Source organism: Pollicipes pollicipes, unplaced genomic scaffold, assembly GCF_011947565.3.
Source record: "Pollicipes pollicipes isolate AB1234 unplaced genomic scaffold, Ppol_2.1 Scaffold_3087;HRSCAF=3621_pilon_pilon_pilon, whole genome shotgun sequence".
Lineage (NCBI taxonomy): Eukaryota > Metazoa > Arthropoda > Thecostraca > Pollicipedomorpha > Pollicipedidae > Pollicipes > Pollicipes pollicipes.
Genome location: NW_023596225.1, coordinates 44,644,714 through 44,665,805, shown reverse-complemented (window position 1 = coordinate 44,665,805; position 21,092 = coordinate 44,644,714). Strand labels below are relative to the sequence as shown.

Sequence of the window (21,092 nt, the reverse complement as noted above, 5' to 3'; positions counted from 1 at the left end):
GACGCCATTTTGTTGCGCTTGAATACCTTGGGTAATGGTGTCCGGACCACAGAAATGCATAGTGTAACGAAAATTTACATATCCTGGGAGCTATTTCCTTTCCAATGGTCCACAAGTTAACGTCGCTAAATTAGAACCACGACTTCTCGTTCCCAGATAAACCTGCGCACTTTTCCACCGACCAAATTGTTTTACCCAGGACCATGTCTGGCTGCTAGGAGTGAACTCAAACCATATAGGTTTCGTGTTCCACCAATATCTGTCCAAGAATGCGCATTGAGCGTTGGGTCCGTATGGTAAAATGTTGCTGCTTCCTCACTGCTCTGCCCAGCCTACGTCATTAGCGTCCGTCCGGCTATCTAGCGGGAATGGTCACCGCCCTGGTGGTTTCGCAAATTTGCTACAATTTGCTAGTGCACGGTGACAGTACCGCCCAAAATCCAGACGATTTCCCTAATTGTCTTATTTTGCGCTCCATGAGTCCCAGCAGGGAGGATTATTTCATCATATATTTGATTTGTGAGAAGCTGTGGGGTGGCGCAACTTCAGTGCCAATTAATTTCCTATGGAGAAAAAACTCGTGTTTTTTGGTCAACTGGAGTACATCACCGGACAGATGTGAACTAATAAAAAAAACCGCTGAGTATGCTCGACCCTTGAGACAGGTTGGGCTGTTGCTGTGTGTGCCCAGTATCCGCTTCAAACAGGGTAAACGCTGACTTGTACAGGGTTCCACGCCAAATTAATGCGCTACCAAACATCAGTGAAAAGGGCAATGTACTGCTTAGGTGCGAACTTAAACATCATCTGCACGCTGTACCTCTAACCCGTTGTACGCGTAGGTGAAGAGGGTGTGCGAGTTGCCGCGCATGTTTTAGGCTCTGTCTTTTTATTGCGGCACTGTAACTATTTTGAACGCCTATTTTGTGTATCTTATCATGTGTGAGGCCGTATTCCTTCCGCGTGCTCATGTAATATGCCTTGGTGATGGATAGCTGGGCTATAAATGACAAAGACGCTAATTTGTGTTTTGAATGAGTGAGCTGACTTATCTGAGTGTGCTGGTATTGTCTGACGGGCAAAGACAATTTAATTTCACCCTCGTGCCGATATCTTTTCAACAGAAATTGCTACTGCTCACAGACGCTAGCAAATATGGATACACGTAAGTTGTTGACAATCGAGGCATGTCCAACGAAACGTTGAAAAGTGACAACGTTTTAAGTTGGGCAGCCAAACTAACCCGATGTGGCTCTCCCACTGAATGACAATTATACCTCTGCAACCGCTGATGGCGGTTTCATGCAATTTTGGGGCAAAATAGGCGTAGTTAGTTAAAAACTAGGAGGTGTGTAGTGAACTCCTGTACGTGCAAGCTCTTTTATCAAATGTGAGCATCATGTAATATTTCACAATATGGCGAAATTATCTCACTCCTCGGGTCGAGATGCGGAACAAAAATCCCTGCCTTCTAAATATTTTTGCGGCGCGAAAACAGGCACAGATGTCGACAAACTGGCGCGAAAGAAACAGGAGGCGAACACCATTCGACGGAGAGACCAGACAAGGATATTGGTGAAAGTGTGACGATGCATGAAGTCACTCATGTGCGCTGGAGTGCATCCCATAGAACCGTCCATGCTGGTTTTCAGTGAGGATAATGGTTGATGTCAGGTCGCTGCAAGGAGAGCAGATGAAGGGTAGAACAAATAGCACGGCGCAGCCAACTGTGGGAGGAGGAGAGAGAGGGGAAAAAAGAGAGCGACAGGGAGAGAGAAGAGAGAGAAGGGAGAGAGGGAGAGAGGAGAGCGAGAGGAGGAGGGAGAGAGAAAGAGAGAAAGAGAGAAAGGAGGGAGAATAAAAGAGAGCGAGAGCAAGAGCGAGAGAGAGAGAGGGAGAGAGAAAAAAAGGGAGAGAGAGAATGAGAGAGAGAGAGAGAGAGAGAGAGAGAGAGAGAGAGAGAGAGAGAGAGAGAGAGAGGGAGAGAGAGAGAGAGAGAGAGAGAGAGAGAGAGAGAGAGAGAGAGAGAGAGAGAGAGAGAGAGAGAGAGAGAGAGAGAGAGAGAGACATAGAGAAATTGCATGTAAGCGCAAGCTATCACTTTTACACACACTAAGCGTCTTCACGGGTGCAGTAGTGTATATGAATCACTCAGACTCCGTTGATGATTTATGGCAACCCCAGTCATGGTGTAAGGGCCCGCGTCTACATTCAGCCTATTTGTCGGGCCTGATGGGCGGTGAGATCAGCATAGACAGCAGCCGCAGAGTATCCAGGTAGGGGCAAAACGTATATCTTGTAAACTCTAGACATACGAAAAAGAGATGGACAGAAATGCTTGATTGTGTGACGCATATTTAATGCCTTGGAACAATATTGCAGCATATCATCAGCTTGCGCCTGTGAAAACACATCACTTCATCAACCTTGAAAGTTAAGTAGTATTAACAGCTGGTAACCTGTTCACATTTATCACATCAGGTATAACCAGCGGTTTCTTGCCAGCAAACAACAATATAGTATGACGCTTTTTGTACTAAGCACCACCTTAGGTGTGTCACCAGTTGACCGCCCGCCTTTAAACTTCAGTTATCACCATCAGATGGCGCCATTTAGTGTTTTTCCAGTTCTGCGTCAGCAGTGCGCCGAGAACTGGCCAGTGTTGCCTTCTTCAAAGCTGATCTGAAGAAGACCACGCTGTTGACTAAATCGACTAGGTCACGAAAACTACATGAATGCGGAGCTCAGCACGTGGCGACCAATATCCTTTCGAAATGTTCGCACTTTTCGCAATGTTTTTGCCACAGACACCAAGCATGTGAGGTCTTGCACATATACTAACTTGGTCAGCTGGAATTGTCTGGCCTATTCCGAGTCTTGCCAGCCAGCCTACACGTAGAATGATTTGCGACTTGAGTGACACCATGCGAGCGACTTCACCTTTCCCAGCCGAATTCTTGTGAAACCCTGACATTCGAATGCATAACATCAATTTCACGGGCACCAAACGTGTCTGCCTCCATAGCCTTTTTTGAAATCATCAAACTGATTTTGACTGATAGGTGAGGACTCAGGCGTCGACCGTCCGCTAACTCACACGTCGACCGTCCGCTAACTCACACGTCGATCGTCAGCTAACTCACACGTCGACCGTCCGCTAACTCACACGTCGATCGTCAGCTAACTCACACGTCGACCGTCCGCTAACTCACACGTCGATCGTCAGCTAACTCACACGTCGACCGTCCGCTAACTCACACGTCGATCGTCAGCTAACTCACACGTCGACCGTCCGCTAACTCACACGTCGACCGTCCGCTAACTCACACGTCGATCGTCCGCTAACTCACACGTCGACCGTCCGCTAACTCACACGTCGACCGTCCGCTAACTCACACGTCGACCGTCCGCTAACTCACACGCCGATCGTCAGCTAACTCACACGTCGATCGTCAGCTAACTCACACGTCGATCGTCAGCTAACTCGTGTACATATTGCAGTTGACTTACGCACATCACTGGCAGTCTCCATTCGAGTTGCAGTGCCACCTCTACCACAGCCAGCCAGGTCGATCCGGCTTCTGTGCTGCCATCTGTTACCAATTTTGTGTTTGGTCCTGTGTTTTCTCCAGCGCCTCTTTCCGCGCCCTCGCCACATACGGCTTGGGGGCCGGCCATATGTTATGTTGCACGCGGAGGGGGGAGGTACTTTGGTGGAACATAACCAACGCGTTACAAGGGGGGGGGAGGAGGTTTGGACACCGTAGCTGTATGGCACTCATATTCGGTCGCGAATCATGTGATTTCTTAAAATGTTGTGAGGCATTATAGGCGGATAACGGTGGCTTCTTTCAATGAAAAGCAACACGACTAACCTCGCTGTTTCGCATCTCTTTCACAACAAGGAGCCAAAGGGATAGTTCCTTTTTGGAACGTTATACTTTACCCAGCATAACCAGGGGGTGGGAAGGTTTTTGACCCTTCGTAAATAATACCAGTAACCGGCAATCAGCGTTTAACTAGGGCAGGGGGTAGCTTGAAGAATGACCTGAATCGGGTCACGTTTTCTTTTGGCGGCTGCTTGTGCATCTAGCTGGCAGTATTTTAGTTATACAAACAGCAGCGTCGCCTTTCGCGCAGAAAGGACTACTGTGTTGACTACTATGACTACTGACTACTGTGTCTACTGACTAAAGGACCATTGCAACTACTGTGGAGCCGTCTAACCAACATCGCATTTGGCCCTGTGTTTTGCTTTATCGCTTTTTCACAAGTTAAAGGATCAGATGTTTGTTGCACGCAGGAACAGGAACAGCCATTAACCAACTGTTCTGTACATAACTCAGTACAATAATTATAGATGGGTTAATGTTGTTCAAAGGGTACCGCGAGATGCTTGACGGATTTGCGATGGCTGATTCGCAAGACAGTAAATTTTGATGTTGATGAGACATCAAAAATGGGTGTCCGTCTGCGTCACAGATCAGGAGCACAAGTTCGAGACCTTGCCCAGAAGGTCCCGCTGTTTTTACCTGGAGTCCGAGTCCGGCGATCACTCCTTTTACAATCCATCAGCCCATATCCTAGTCCAGCCCTTTTCACGATTCGGGTCCTGATCCGTGCACCTGGAGACTGTGCTCGGGTCCGTGCTTGAATTCGAGCTAGAGTTCACCATTCAATAATGAGATGACACGAGCAGAAATAGTTGATATGAAATTGACAGTGCCCCAGTTCGTTGCGGATACCAAGTGTGCCGGAGTACGAATGATAAACTCAAGCTTAACAGGCGGGATCCAACCTTACTCCGACTTGCACGACCTCTTGATACCAGGCGGGACCCGTATAGCTGTGGAATTGCGAGCTTGCGTTCGTGGCCTTGCTGTGACCAATGCCAAGCCTTAAGCAACCGAGCCTCATTACTTGTATCGAGCTAAACCCAACCAAACATGACCGAAACTACACGAAACGAGCCTGCCCCATTAAGCCCATTGCTGAACGTTGCCGGAAAGCCCACACACGTGCCGTACGTAGCCAGATATTGCGGGGTATAATGCTACTACTGACGTGCTCTCACAACCATAGCACGAACTTGGACGAAGATCTTCAAGTTTGGCTCGGGTCCCAAGTTACAGCTTGTTCCCTAAAAAAAACCACTTCCATGGCCATTGTCTCAGTACTGCCACTTTTTTACTCTTCGTTGCCTGTTTTGTAGGTCACTGAGCTGATTTCACAATGGATTCGCCCGATGTGCTGATAAAATATTGCTAGTTTACACAGTGACTATTGATGCTCGCAGAGAGAGGATAATAACGGACTGCATGGCAATTATACTTCGGACAAATTGACGTGTCGCAGCGACTCGAAAAATGACGATATGAACGTTAGCATCATACCATGTCATTTATTGGGGAAATTCACTTAAAAGGGGCTATTCGTTGGCTATCGCCACATGATGAAAAGACAATGGTAATGAAAACAAACAGAATCAACCACATATGTCCACTACATAGTCAATAAAAAACACAATTGCCACGACAAAATAAAGAGTGATTTGTCGGTACATCCCAATCAATGCGGTATGCAGCATTCGTTTGAGCTGGCCGTTAAAGCATGCTATCAGCGCCACGCACAAAAGCGCGGGTCGACGGCAACAGAACCTGCGCCCACCAGCTTCTGTTCGAGCCATCGGGAGGCACTGGGCGTGGTCGCGGCGTGTGCTCCTAACTGGTGTCTCACGGCTAGTTAGAAATGTGAAGGAAATGGCTCCCGGAACTCAATGCAAGCGAATTGTGCGCAATAGTGCGAGCGTATGGTACTTCAGAAGATGCTCCGCCTCAAGCCACCCTGGCGCCGCCTTGACGTCCGTCAACTGACAATTCTCTTCGCCCAGGCACAACTCTAGCGGCACGATTCAAAACATTTTGAACTTTCGAAAGATAGCCACGAGTGCCGTTCCCGTGCAATGGGAGGCAATGACGGACGAGCCCCAGAGCGTCATGATGGTGGGGAGAATCTTGGCTGGAGGATTAAGACGTTCACGTGACCGACCAATGCTTCGGAGACGGGCTGCATGACATGTTCGCGAATTTTGACGCCAAAGGGAGCTACGTTCCAGAAATTTGGCTGCTGCTTATTACAGTTAGTTGAGTTTTGTTAAAACTTTACCTAAAAATTCGCACGCAACTACTGCCAACAAGCAATAGCGTGCGAACGTACCAACGACAGATAATAACGGTGCAAACGTGGTGGCCAACATCTGCTGTATGAATAACTATGGCACTTGTATTGGTGGCTAAGAACATTTGCGCTTGCAAGCATATGCAATTCGAAGAAAACGGCAGTGGGCATATATTTGCCTATGAACATCTGTAATACGTACATGGATTTGACCGTTTAGGACCACAATTACTTTCTTGAGGCGTCAAAGGTCAACCCTTAACTTAGTAGTTTCCAAGAGCTCTGGCGGGGAGCGGACGTGCTTCCGTCAGAGCTATTCCAGGCAGGAAAGTGTCCGTTCACCCTCCGCCCCCCCCCCCCCCGCGAGCTCTTGGAAACTACTAAGCCGATAAGACAGACGGCCATAACCCAAGTTGATTAAGATCGCTATGATCCGACATAAATCGCACGTTAATCAACCGTTTCCTGCGCAAGTAAAGTGCATCGACCGATTATAATTTCTAAATTGACGCAATACTGAAATGACCCGCTGGAGGGTTGCGACGCTCCAGATTTTATGTATGTATATCACCGGTATGCCTGCAGCTAGGCCTCTTGAGTTCATATATGGCAGCCAAACAGCGTCATCATGATTTCGCTCCTCTATTCCACTAGTGCGACTGATCCATAACTCCCTATTGGCAATAAGACTCAGCTTCAATAGCTTGACTTGCGATGTTACGAAAATTTTTAGTGGCAAAATAACCCGTGATTTTTCTCTACCAAATGATGCGTCCTGCGCACTATTTTCAGCGGTCACATGCGCTCACAGGATGCCCTGAGTGTGGTGATGCAATGGTATTTACCTTTTCAGAAATTTGTTCATGTCTTCTGATAGAAATCTGTCAGGTATTTGGGAAGCTCTAGCACAAATCTCACAGACAGAGCTGACATTTAGCACATTTATGTCTTGAATTGTTTGATACTGTGTACATCGGCTCATATAGATACATTTTGTATGTCAGTTCACGACCTCATGACCTCTGACTTTCTGTCACGTTGAAATGAAACAAGCTTGCCTGACTATCACACTCCTGCTTCAGATGTGATCCTGCTTGCTCGTGTTCCTGAACAAGATGATCAAGGACGAGTGCAAGGATCTGAATTTTCGCACGTGTTGCATACGCCTTGACGCCGATGATAATATTGGAGGACATAGGCATTCTCATGAGCCATTTTTAAAATCTGTGAACTTATCTCTAAAAAGTAGCCATCCAGTTTGCGCCGCCGTGGGTCTAACCGGCCTGGAACATACCCATACACTGAATGTGACTATACGGTGCCATGAATTGACTCATCTCCACCAGCACACCACGTACTTACAGAGCCATAAGGCAGCTGTGCACGGTACGCCGATAAAAGCATCGATGCATAAAATTCATGAAGTTAAAAAAACATGCACGAAGACGCACTTGGTAGAAAAAGCAGTCATAGCAGAAAAGACGTGTACGTGCACGAAGGTGCATGTGTTCCACCCCATGCGTACGAAGAACATGGCTTTCAAGTATATTTCATGCAACACCAAGATAACCCACTCCGCTTCCTTAAAATGGGAAGGTTTAGAGAATAACTCAGCAGCTGTTCGTGTAAAAACCTTGATTTACGAATGACCGGCTGGCCCGGTAGTCATGACAACCATATTTAAATGCCTCGTGCTTCGTAATGATGGCAGCCAAGTGTAGACGACCCGCTGGTTTTCGTCGCCAAATTGTGCGCTGGATATTTCCACAATCCATCCTTTGTTAAAATGACGGTCGCGGGCAACATCCTATGCGTCATTGTCTGCTGTCGGCTACCAAACGTCTAAGCGAGCCCATCGATAGCGAGGGAAGAACCGAGGTCCCATGTCACGCCGGTGACCTCGGCCCCCATTTCGCTGTCATTGAGAGGGCGCAAGAGAGAGTTTGGGACGCAGAGAGGGAGGGGAAGCAGTGACTGTCGCCTGACATCGAACGGAGTCTGAGGTTTAGAATAAGTGGGCCCGATGAAGCGTTAAAAAACTATCCTAGTCAGGCAACCCCATTCTGCCGTCTGTTTCAACAGTAGACAGTCGGGCAGCGAACAGTAATACACATGGCGTTGCCTGTCGCTGTCATACAACATGAGGTGGAAAGGCTGGACGCAAAATTTTGGCGACGAAAACTGCCCGGTCACTTACGCTTGTTGGCCATGACTACTAAGTGCAAGTCGTTCACACTTGGTTGCCATGGCTACGAAGTGAAAGTTATTTACACTTCATGATAGTGAAGTTAGCCACTGTCAGCTTGCTTGTTCTTCAAGGCTTACCCATAATCAGCTGTTGATTTTTGTCGCCCAAATATCTGATATGAAAGGCGGAGAGTGGTGATCCTCTTATCCTTGGTATTACCTGATTTCTAAACGAAAACCGTGTCTTTCCTGGTCGAAGGCTACAACATGTGTTTTTCTGCTTAACTGGTCGCATGGGTTTTCGCTTAGCCATGGAATAAGTCAAGTTCGAGATGTGTTGAGAGGTAAACGCAGCAGTCGTGACAGTTTTGTTCTGAAGGCAGCAGTCGTCGCAGTTTTGCTCCGAAGGCAGCAGTCGTGCGGAACTGGTAGCGATCAAAAGTGTTCCACGATGTTTACGGGTGTCGAATTGTATTCTTTTGTGAGGGCCCTGACCCCCCCCCCCCCCCATGTTGAGCTGGGCCTCCCCCCCCCCGAATGCTGGCTTTGTCCCCTTAATGTTGTTGGCTGGAGTACTACAAAAAAACGTGGGTAAAAGATGATCATAACACAAAAACTATCTTCTCAGATCTGTCTGCGTAGTGGCGTCGTATACCACTCTCATAACAAAAAGTCATGGTTGCTCTCACCCCAAAATAAAAACCGTAACAGCTGAGCGGATAAACGATGCAATAAACTTCACATACCTAGCCCATAAGACACGCAATGGCTTGTGAGGTTAAAGTAAAAAGCTCTGGAATATGGGAATGACCAAGGTCCTTCATGGCTAACCCCGTCCCCGTCCCACACGACCAAAACGCGTGGCGTCTCCCGTGACCGTCATGGAAGAGCGCCATCGGCGCCCTAAGGTGGCCTCTAAAGGGGCGCCTTCACGTGCTGATCAGAAGACACGCGTGCGTCCAGCGCCTGCTCCCTGGATCCAACCCTGCATTACTTTTTTACTGCTTATTTGAAGGCTTATAAATTATTCAAAGATTAAAGACATATGTCGCGTTCAATCAAAATTAAGTGGGCTAAGTCCGGTGAGAAAAAAAGGGGTGGTAGGTTCGGTTCGGAGGAGCCTTCGGTTCGGCCCCACAATGGTTTATAAAAATTGGCACCCCTGGTCGTGTTCAGCAGACCAATATCTTCCGAATGACATCCATATGAGCATGGCTCGGCGCAATATCCCAGGTGTTGGTGTTTGTGAAGATGCCGTTTGAAATCAGCAGCCTCCATTTTCATTTGCGAAAGAACTAGGGAGGACCAGGAACCAGGATGCTGTGTTTGCAAAAAAAAAGCGATAGAATACGGTAGGCAGCAGTCGGGGTATGGACGTATGTCGAAACCAGCCGGAACCAACCATCCAGACCTCGTTTCCAGAGGGAAATGCGAACAAAATTGGAACCAATATTGGGAACCAGGCCAGTGCCTGTCCAACACCAGAACAAAGCGAGAGAGAAAAAAAAGGACTCGCCACTGGCACCGCCGCCGTACGCTACCTCTCGCCGTTTGTGCCTGTGAGGCTCGCGACTGTCCCAGAACAGGTCAGAGGGTGATCTTCATGGGCTAAACAGGGCGCTGACAGGGACATCGAACATGGCCGATCGGCCGCCTGATACCCTTAGGGTGTGTCGCGTATTGTTCGGTCGTGAAGGCTGGAAGGTTGGCTTCCTGCCAGGACCGTTCGCCGGGTGACAAGGTCGGGCCCAGCTTAGAGGAACTTAGAGGAACACCTAAGGAGACTCATGGCGTGCGATAGCAAAACCCGGTCATCAGCATCCTTGTCACCTTTTATCCCTTTCGACCAGCTGCGTTCGACACTTTGTTGCACTTTTTCTTTTCGTTTTTTGTATTCTACTTTTTGTTCCGGAACCTAACATCTCAGTCAAATTTTATTGACACCAGGTAGTTGCTTCACGTGGCTTTCCGCAACGAAACCATTTCTTTCCTTGTTTTGGAACCAGTGTACTTTGATAATGTTATGTTGTCAATGTTTCTCGAATGAGGAGGTGAAACTTCGTAATTTTCGTCATTTAGGTGCTGTATTAAAGCAAATCGTCCACCTGTGAAAGCGCTCCTATCAAAGAGAACTTAACTGCCCCGAAGTCGAAGCAGACTAACATGACATCCAGCTCGTCAACATGTATCATGAACGGTAAAAATGTTTGCCAAAGGGGAGGGGCAAGCCCGCCTTCCCTGTGCCGCTGCATGGCAGCCAGTATAGCTACATCCGAACTCCGTGGTACCGCTGTGCTGTGCGATGTCTTTTTTTCCCTCCACATAATTATCTAGTCTTATTGGCTGGCAAGGTTGTCTTGCGAAGATAAAGCTAGTGGCAGTCACACACAGTTAAATAAGTCCGTACACGGCCTCAAGGTCTTGGCCAAGTATAGATCAGGCACAGAGGCTGCCCTTGTTGCCAAATGGAATTTCCAGTGGCTGTTGCATGCACAAAAACTTTGCATACCTTTTGCTAGAAAGTGGTCCGCAGAACTCAGATTATCGCATCTGCCATTTATGTTGCCGGTCCGCAACGTGCGGGTTCCAGTTTGGTATGGACTTTTGAAGAATTGTGTTGGCTACGGGCTTCTTTCACGGTCTGTGCAATGTTTCAATCGTACCATGTTTAAACCTTATCGTGCAATGCTTTGTTGAACATCAGACTCGAAAAGGGGAGCCAACAGCCCTGCTCAGAAACCTATTTCTAACACGATGCCGACCAAGCAACAACTGACGAACACACCGGGTGGCTGTTATTCCCATGTTCGAGAATAGCGCTTGCAGTTCATAAATTATCCGAGAGATGTCGGCCGCGCCCGCACTTGCGCTGAGAATCGCCCTCAGGAACTTGATAGCAGGCGCAACGAGAGAGTTGGATCCACGCCCCTTAAGATGGGGAGAGGCATTGGCTCCACGACCCAAGCCGGCGGGGCGGGTAACCGCGTGCCTCTGCGAAGGGTAGCCAAGTGATGGTGTATTTGCTCAAGCTACCCTACAGTAGCGACATTCCCTGGCTGAGAAACAGGCGGTGAATTACAGTGGAGAAGCTAACGGCGGGAGTAAAGCTTTCTTAAAACCTCCATGTATCGGGTGACTGTGTGATGGTCAAAACGGCTGACTGGGCGGTAAACGATTCCCGTACACCGAAGCTCATCGAGTCATATCAGGCGGTATTTGCTAATCAACGTCATTTTGTCCGATCAGTCCAATACATGGGAGCTTTCAAGATTTAGTCGGGTGATCAACCAGTAGGCAATGTTCGTTAACAAAGCTAAGGTTCGAAAATAACTGGTTCGACCGGTGCTGTGGGCTTCTGGTTCCGTTCTCCGGCATTTGGTGATCGTCGCGAGATGATAACAACGCCATGAAGTTTGGTAACGTGAAACGAAGATAATGGCACGGCAATGACGATGGAGGTAATAAAGTTGCACAAATTTAAATGTATGCTTCTTGTCGATCCGCCCAACCTGCATGGCTATGTATGATCCCCTGGTGACACACTGGTGCCTGGCTGGCTTCCCATCCCATGCGGGTTCACTATGCCGAACATAACACCAGAGAAAAAGACTGTCGTGAACTTGCAGCCAAACGCCGCGCTGAGAGTCGAAGCTCGATCCAGTTTCCGCTCAGCTGGCCCGCGCCACGAGCGCTGCCGCCCCGGCCGAGATCCGCGCTACTAGGAGATCTATCCTCGCACGGGTCGAGTCTGATCAGACGGGTAGCGCTGTGGAACTGTCCCGCAGACACCATCTTCAGCGGCGCGTCGGCGTCAGCTGGGCCGTCCGCCGACGTAGCCCCGGATCAGGACGGCAGGCCTGACGCGGAGACTGTCAAGGACTGATCAGAACGGCAGGCCTGACACGGAGACTGCATAACTGTCCAGGTGCTCCGACGCACGAGACTCACAGCGGGCTGGCCTGTGTCAGTCAGCCGCGCGCGCCGTGGTGCCGCACTGGCAGGGGCCCGCTGAGAGGGCTGAGCTCAGCGGCCAGTGTCAGCGCGTTGTCGTACTGTCCCGACACCGGCTGGCCAGGGGCCGCCGCGGCCTCGCTGCCTGACGACGGATCACCGGCCCGGCCAAGGCCGACAACGGCGCCAGCAGTGCAAGACAGACGAATAGCCTGGCCACTATCTTCCTCCACGTGGGTTTATTCTTGGCGACGTGCCATTCCGCAGATCGGTGATATCGCAGTACTCTGGCGATCTTCCAGCTGCAGGATGCAGGATGTATCTGCACGTGCTCTGTGCCCGAGTGCACGAGCGTGTCTCGCCGTAGAAAATAGGAAGTAGTGACAGAGATTCAAATGTATTTATATTTGCTATTTGCACAGGGTATGGCGTATGAGGATGCTAAAAGAACGCAAATAAGCGAACCGGAGGAAACCTGGAGCACACCAAACAAGCAAAAGCATAGACGCACTAGCGTTCAATGTAAAAATAGTGACGAGTCGAAAACACTGTCAAAGCAGACCAGCCAGACAAAGGCACAAGGCGGACGCATGCGTAAGGCACGGCCAGTAGTTCCAGGACGCGAAACCAGAGCCCATGCCATTCCAAGGGCGTGACGCGGCAAACATTCCGCCCAGGCACAGTTCAGTTTGACTTCAACTTTGATCCAGTCGTTGATGACCGAGGGGGGGCCCGTAAAGCTAAGTAGAGTACGGTCCACATTCACACCGCTTTGATGCAGTCGTTGGCGAGTGGCAAGAAGAGACCACAAAACTAAGTAGGATATTGTGTACGCCAAACCGCGGGGATCAGCAAACGCGGTGGCAGCAGGTACGCTTTACGCCGCCGTTCATCAGCTAGCCCTGTCGCTACACGCTACACGGCACGTCAGCGAGCCCGTGAGGACGGCAAATGTTGATGGCCCCGAGGCGGCAGCGACCGCCCCAGAGCCCGGGGAGGGGCAGGCACGCGCGGCGGCCGACCGGCACGTGACGACAAGCAGAAGCACCGCGCCACGCCAGCGCCGTCCCCCACCGACCTGGCTGTGCCTGCACAGGCTACTAGTCACTGGCTGCGAATGTACAGGAACAGCGCGGCTTCTCGCATTGGTCATTGCGGCCGCGCCGGTGACACCGGAGATTCAGGACGAGACGAACACACCAGCTCAGCCGAGCAACACGCTGCATCCCGTCTACACTACATCGACTGGCGGCACAGATCGACAAAACCCGCTGTAGTGGCGCCCGTCACAGCGCCGTCTGAGTGACGCCCCGACGACGGGTGGCCGTCTTTAAATCATACCTTTCGCTTCCGAAAAACGCCGTGAGTATTCAAAACAACGAACACGGAGATTCGGTCGACGTCCCCTCTGAGCCGAACTTCAACAAAACCTTCAAAACAACACACCCGAGTCAAATGCATTTCTAGGTCGTCTATCTAAACCGACGTCGCCACGCAGCGCGCCCGCCACGATCCGTGCACCCGCATTGTGCGATGAAGTGAGTGTGCAACACCAAGCAGGGCCGCCCACACGCCGCCACCGGCGTCGGGTCCGCGGGGAGGCGCGAGCAACGCCTGCTCCCCGGCCGAACACCACACAGACCACACCCGTCCCTAAACGCACGATGACCGGGCCACACGCAGCCGTCCGGCACAGCGGCACCCCCGCGCCGTGGGCTGGGCGTGCGTCGCCGGCCGCTGGAGACGGACGAGGCGGCGCCGGCCCGCGGCGTCGCTCGGGGACCGTCTCCATCCCGCGACGCACCCCGACGCTGGCTCCTGCCGGCCCGGCAGACACGTCCGCTGGGGCGGCGACACAGACTCGCGACGAGCCGGGGCCTGGGAATGGAGGTCCCACGTCGGGCGTCCCGGGCCGCGAGCGGGCGCGTGGGGTAGCCGCCGGCGGCGAGCCGGGGCGTCAGCGCTCCCGCGTCTTCGGCGGCCGCTGCGCAGCCCACCGAAGCTACGGCAGCCACAACAGCGCAGCCAGGGACGGCGACCGCTTCCTGGAGCTCTACGGACCGGTCCCGGCCGGCTGGCGATCAGCGCCCCCAGCTCTCCCGGAGAGGGAGCGCTAAAAGTTGGGGTTGTACGGCGGTGGCTTGTCTGAAACAGGAACGTCGGAGCGTCAGCAGGCAGAACAATGCGGCGTGACGCGTCGGGTCCCGTAAACGCCCAGGAATGCGGCACGTGACAGCTGACTTCACCACAACCAGCCTGACGGATCCTACAGGAAGGATTCAGCCAACCCACTGCACGGTCGATACATCTGATACCATGCCTTACCACGGATCAGAAAGGCGACGTATTAGAAGGGCAACGACCACCCAGTCTGGCGAAAGGCCATGCACCCGCAGACATTCCCGTCACACAGCCAGTCAAGGACTCTTACCTCCTTTTCCCTGGCCCGGATCGCCGAAACTGAAAGTGAGCAGAACTCAGTAAGCCGAGCACCGGTGGGCCCAGGCGGGTCGAACAGTCCCGACTCCATGGAACACGCGTCGAAGCAAACAAGTCACGCGTGTCAAAAGGAATGTCGGCTCGTGCACACTCCCCGTCAGCAAGCTACCACTTTTGGCCTGGCGCCCGCAGCGGGAGTCAAAAATCGAGCACGTGCTTTCCGACCGCGCCATTGCACTGCAGCGGAATAACGCGAGACCGGCGGCCCTCCGAGTCAGCCTACTGCAATCGCACGCGTTTTCCTGTTACAACACACTGATGCGGAATGCGAATACTCCTTCACACGGAGCACCCGCACATATTCACACACGAAGTTAAGTCCGCATTACCGGTCAGCTCCCATTGGATGTTGGTTACGGCGTGCCAGGATCGGCAATTTCATCCTAAAGCCAGATGAGTTTCATCCCGCCCGAAAGCACCAACTTATCCACTACATATGATACGGCACTTCCCATACAAGGGAAACAGCGCTGCAAGACAACCACCGCAAGAGCGAACGCTACATGAGTGGACACAGCCCCTCCAGCGTCGAGAGCCACCCACGCCATCCCATCTCACCCCATCATTTTATCGATGTCGCTCTTCCAGTCTCCACCGCCGCCGCCGGACGACGCGGGCGGCGCGGCGGGCGGTGCGGCGGGCGATGCCCAACCACCACCGCCGCCGCCGCCGCCACCGCCCGAGGGAGCTCCAGGTGCCGCCCAGCCGCCGCTGCCGCCGCCGCCGGGCGGCGGTGCCGAGGGTGCCGAAGGTGCCCCGGGCGGGGCCCAGCCTGGCTGCTGCGGCTGCGGAGGAGACGGGTAGCCGCCGCCTGAAGCGACAGAGAAGCCGTCCAGGTCAGGTCAGGGGCCGGGGAGAGCGCGCCAGTCAAGAGCGGGGGAGAGGGCGCCGGCTGGCGGGCGAGCATAACAGTCTCGACGCGGCCGTGCCGCAAGGACACATCACAGACCCCAGCGGTCACGGGCTGGGAAGGACACGGCTGCGGGACTGACACGCCCCGGTCACCCCGCACAGCGGAGCGGTCGGCTGCCGGGCGGGCGGAAGAGGAACGACCGCTGCGGGAACGTCACGTCAGCCGCCCACACCGGCTGCGGCCGGGTCACTCCGCAGACTGACGGAGGTCAAGAGCTGACAGAACGACGGACTGACAGACAGTCAGGGGATACACACGTACAGCCAGGACGGAGCAAACCAGCACACAGCACACTTAACGAACTAGTAGTCTGAAAACAGCACTCTCCGAAACATGCAAAGGAACTGTTCAAGCAGTATCAAACAAGTATTGGGCTAAATAAAGATTGCCAGATGTGATCACGCAAGAATAGGCGAGCTTCTGCTTCCTCGCATAAGTTGGGAGTTTTTTTTTGAGAGTAATCAACATTTAACATACCAAGGGGTCCTAGTTAAACAACAGGATCAAGCAAGCATACCGAGTGGGTTTTGTTCACGTGGCTAACGCCAAGTAGATAATGCTACCTAAACAGCATCTCCTGGTATAATAAAGGTCGACAAATGTCGGAATCAGAACTGCTAACTCATCACAATCAACACTCAAAGGCAGTGCTCACGATTTCCTTCATATTGTCCCGGGTTTAGTACCTCACAGTATAATGCAGTTTGGTTATTTTTGGTGCAAAAATTCATGACTGAAAACATGAAGCTTAATATAACCCCTTTCTCATTTGCATCAAGCAGAGCATCCTTACCAGGTTGGGGATATCCACCACCGCCACCAGGCTGGGGGTATCCACCGCCGCCTGGTTGGGGGTAGCCTCCTCCTCCTCCTGGCTGGGGATATCCTCCTCCTCCTGGCTGTGGGTAGCCTCCTCCTCCTGGCTGCGGGTAACCTCCTCCTCCTCCACCTGGCTGTGGATAGCCTCCTCCACCCGGCTGAGGGTAGCCTCCTCCTCCACTCGGCTGGGGGTAGCCTCCTCCACCTGGCTGGGGGTAGCCTCCTCCGCCTCCTCCCGGCTGCGGGTAGTTTGGCGGGGGCTGCGGTGTCGGCTGTGGCGGGGGCTCTACACGACCCATGGGAACGCCGCCGCCTCCTCCATCGTTGCCAACTGTCGGCAGCATGTTCAATCACTACATGCCAGGATCAGATACGTCACAATCAGTCATCGAGAATCACAATTCATATTGTTTAGGTCTCAGTTGAGAACATTCACTTTCCCGTCACAGCCTGGCCGCACCACCAGTTCCAATCATCTTAATGAGCGGCTTGGTAAAGAAACCACCAAGCGGTGACCAACTCAGCGGCAAACCAACTAAAAAAAACGGCACAGGGCACGTGCTGCACATCGTTTGGCACCCTTTTAGGGCAAACCGGCAACTGCCCAGGCCATTTAAGCGCCCATGGACCCTGGCGCGAGCAAGATTTGAACCTGGGTCCCCGCATGGGAGCCAAAGGCGCTAACCCCTCGGTCATCACGTCCCTCAGAGCGGTGACCGAACCCACGCCCAGCTGACTCACAGTTTCGGCCGCCTCCGCGACGCTTCCGCCGCTTGTTGACAGGGCAGAAGGGACAGCAGACGCAGCAGACGCAGCAGACGACCAGCAGCAGGAACAGCAGGCCGCTGGCCAGGCCCGACGCCAGCTCCGCGCTGCGACAGGAGGACGGCGGCGCGTCAGCACAGCCGCCGGCACGCGCCGAAGGACCAGCCGGCCAACCTTCGGCGTCCGTGCCCGCCTGGACCGGCTGGAAGTGCCAGCGCATGTGGCGTAGCAATGAGTTAAAGGAATACCTGATGTGGAGAGATGGGCACTCTTTTTATGGGAACACAGTACACATCATTGCGCACCCTGTTCTGGAGCGTCGGCGACAGCATTGACCATACTAACGTTCGGAAGCCATGGAGCAGCCTGGACTCGAACCAGGCTCACACATGGAAGTCAAAGGCCCCAACCACTTGGCATGCACTCGACACATATTTACTCGGCCAGGGCACTCCCGTTTTTATAAACTTTTTGGCCTTCGTTACTTACACACTCTTGACTTCGCCATTTGAGTGCCCAATAGCGCCTCTTCCTCCACTGCCTCCCCCATATCCTCCTCTTCCTCCACTACCGCCCCCTCCGTAGCTGCCACCGCCTCCACTGCTTCCTCCTCCGAATCCTCCACTGCTTCCTCCCCCATAACCGCCGCTGCCGCTGCCGCCGCCGCCACCGCCCCCGCCGCCGCCACCACCGCCGGAGAAGAAGTCCAGTGGGTTCTGACTGCAGCAGTGCCGGTTCGTCTTGTTGCCGCAGCAGAACCGATTCTGCGGGTCACCACCACGGTCCGGGCAGCGGAAGCGGTCCGTCACGCCGAAGATGTTCTGGCGCGTGCAAGTGGTCATCGTGCCACTGCCGGAGTCGGTCGGCGTCCGGCAGTGTTCGGTCCTGGCTCAGACCGCAGCCGACCACGGCTCCCGTGAACCCTGCAAGACGACAGAGGCAGCTGGTACAGAGCTGGTACAACGTTCGGTCCTGGCTCAGACCGCAGCCGGCCAAGGCTCCCGTGAACCCTGCAAGACGACGGAGGCAGCTGGTACAGAGCTGGTACAACGCTCGGTCTTAGCTCAGACCGCAGCCGACCAAGGCTCCCGTGAACCCTGCAAGACGACAGAGGCAGCTGGTACAGAGCTGGTACAACGCTCGGTCCTGGCTCAGACCGCAGCCGGCCAAGGCTCCCGTGAACCCTGCAAGACGACAGAGGCAGCTGGTACAGAGCTGGTACAACGCTCGGTCCTTGGCTCAGACTGCAGGCCGGCCAAGGCTCCCGTGAACCCTGCAAGACGACAGAGGGCAGCTCGGTACAGAGCTGGTACAACGCTCGGTCCTGGCTCAGACCGCAGCCGGCCAAGGCTCCCGTGAACCCTGCAAGACGACAGAGGCAGCTGGTACAGAGCTGGTACAATGCTCGGTCTTGGCTCAGACTGCAGCTGATCAGGCCTCATGTCGGCCCTTAAAGACGACAGAGAGGCTGGTACAGAACTGGTACAATGCTTGGCCCTGGCTCAGACCCCAGCCAACCAAGACTTACATGAACCCCGGAAGATGACAGAGGCAACTGGTGCAGAACTGGTCTGTTTTGACTGGTAAGGGATGATACATGTGATAGGGATACATGTGATACATGTGACATGAAGGGATACATGTGACCACTGGCAAGAGGAGTGAGCTCTCACAGAGGTACATACATTATCATGCATTAGAGCCCTGTCCCACATGTAGATCACTTCACCTTACCTAGCATCTTGTGTAACCAAAATAAAGGCATTCAGACATGTTTTGCACATTTGCACTCATGGAGTCCCATAAGGTGAATAGACCAGAAATGCCAAAAGCTTAAGATCTTGCAGAACAAGCATATTTTTGTTTCAAATAGAAAGGAAATGTCACATCTAAATGACACTGAGAGCATAATCTGGGACATCTGCTCTGCAATGGGTTTGTTGCTCCTGACGCCACCATCAGTTTTAGTTGCAAGTGGATACCACCATCGGTTTTAGTTGAATTGTTGCAAATGCAAGCATTTTCATGAAAGATATGCTGCAGTGTTATCTTTTCCTAGTTCTCACTCATTAATCTCAAATCCTAATTAAAAAACAAGATTTGCTTTACAACTTTGCACCCCTAGTAACTGTAGGCAAGTGTGAGTCTATCACCAAGTCTTGGTAAAGCTAAGTCAAAGATGTTATGATTAAATAAGCTGAAAGGCAAGGCATGGTTCCTGATTAGTATTGGCTATAACCTGTACTGCACTATTATTAAGTATCTTTAAAATTCAAGAATAATTTTTGGTAGGGTGCCATTATGACCCAAATAGTAAAATAGTTATTTAGAGAAACCAGATTAGTTGTGGACTGGTTTCTAGCTTCTAACACCATGTGATGCAATACAACTTTTGCATTTCTATTCAAACATAGGGCCATGAGTGAAACACAATATTGAGTGCACCATTATGTGCCTTTGTCATCTTACATAGCTCACACTTCAGTCAAAATGTAATTATTATCACACTATGAACCAGTGGTTGGATGCACATATGGACAAATGGATCCTGGATGCTATGCTACAACTGCTTATTTGCTCTTTTGCCAATTAATTCATTTCGTTGATCCAATGACCCACTTTTTAAAAAGTTTTAACATTGATCACATAATAATAAATATACAGTACTACTGCCCCCTAAAACTGCAACAAGACACAATCAGAACTAAATATATAGGTACACATTAATGCCACATATAGCAAGTGCTTTATGATAATATAACTCGTATCTGCAGATCAGCCTTGAACCAAATGCAGAAAAATCACAGAATGCTTTCCTGACTATCTTAGCACAATTAATATTGACATGAGTAATCATCTGCACTATGATATGGCAGCAAACTTCTCAGCTCAACATCGGTCCTGTCATAGTAGATGAGAACCACCTACCTTAGCTGGAATCAAACAAACTTTTGGCCAATAGTGCTAGTGCCAAAGACACAGCAAAACAACCAATGTTTCAGGTACTCTGTTTGCAATCAAAATTTTCTGACTATGCCACAAACAGAAAACAGATGTTTTTGATGCATCCAATCCATGGCTGGAGTCCATACAGGAGTTTGGGCTGCAAATCCCAAGTAGACAAACTGTGAGACATAAACCGGATATTTGTGACCTTAAACAGCATTGTCAGCCCCCTTCTCTGCGGACCCCATAATTGTTGCAGCGCAGCACTCCTGGTGTGCAAATGCTCCAAGAGCCCGTTAATATCCAAGAGCCCCTTTATATTATAGGGACGTAATGAAGTATAGATTGTCAAAAATCACCAAATAGAAGGGTCGTGGTAAAATTTTGCTAAAAATGCCATGTTCGTATCACAAAAAGATCCCTTTAAGTACGCACTTACCCTTTAACTCCACCCAGGCACCGAACTGGCCGAATTGGCCGTGACACAACCCCAAAGGCCACAATCACCGCAGTGAGTGGGCGGAGCCCACAAGGATTCTAGGGCCGTGGGCGGAACAGCCACGGTGAATGCGTTCTGTCGTAATGCCAGAATGCGGCCAAAATGGCTCATCGTCGACATTCGAGGATAGTGGGTCATCCCTAAAGTGCTGACAAATGTTAGGCGTCTTTGGCAAGTGAGTCATTAGGGCTTTACCACGCACCCAGCCAGTGAGCCTACGTGGCGTCGTCTACCTCTTATCCTGGCAGCAAGGGTCACACCGCGGAAATTGAACCCCGTATCCAAACAACCGTCTTACAGGAGAAATACCTTTTCAAGCCTCTCAATCACAGGGAC

General features: G+C 51.7%; 1 protein-coding gene and 1 long non-coding RNA gene across 2 annotated transcripts; both read right to left on the bottom strand.

Annotated features, from left to right (window-relative positions):
* Window positions 1-12,696: 12,696 nt before the first annotated feature.
* On the bottom strand, window positions 12,697-15,502 carry LOC119090560 (uncharacterized). Its single transcript, XR_005093259.1, has 3 exons — window positions 15,373-15,502; window positions 14,747-14,775; window positions 12,697-14,460 (listed from the first exon to the last, which is right to left on the bottom strand). It is a non-coding gene; the product is annotated as an uncharacterized LOC119090560 (long non-coding RNA).
* Window positions 15,503-16,350: 848 nt separating this feature from the next.
* Window positions 16,351-20,800, bottom strand: LOC119090559 (glycine-rich protein DOT1). Its single transcript, XM_037213380.1, has 4 exons — window positions 20,697-20,800; window positions 17,801-18,234; window positions 17,288-17,418; window positions 16,351-16,877 (listed from the first exon to the last, which is right to left on the bottom strand). Exons 2-4 carry the CDS (start codon window positions 18,151-18,153, stop codon window positions 16,366-16,368), a joined length of 996 nt encoding a protein of 331 aa, XP_037069275.1. The 5' UTR covers window positions 18,154-18,234; window positions 20,697-20,800; the 3' UTR covers window positions 16,351-16,365.
* Between the last annotated feature and the right edge of the window lie 292 nt (window positions 20,801-21,092).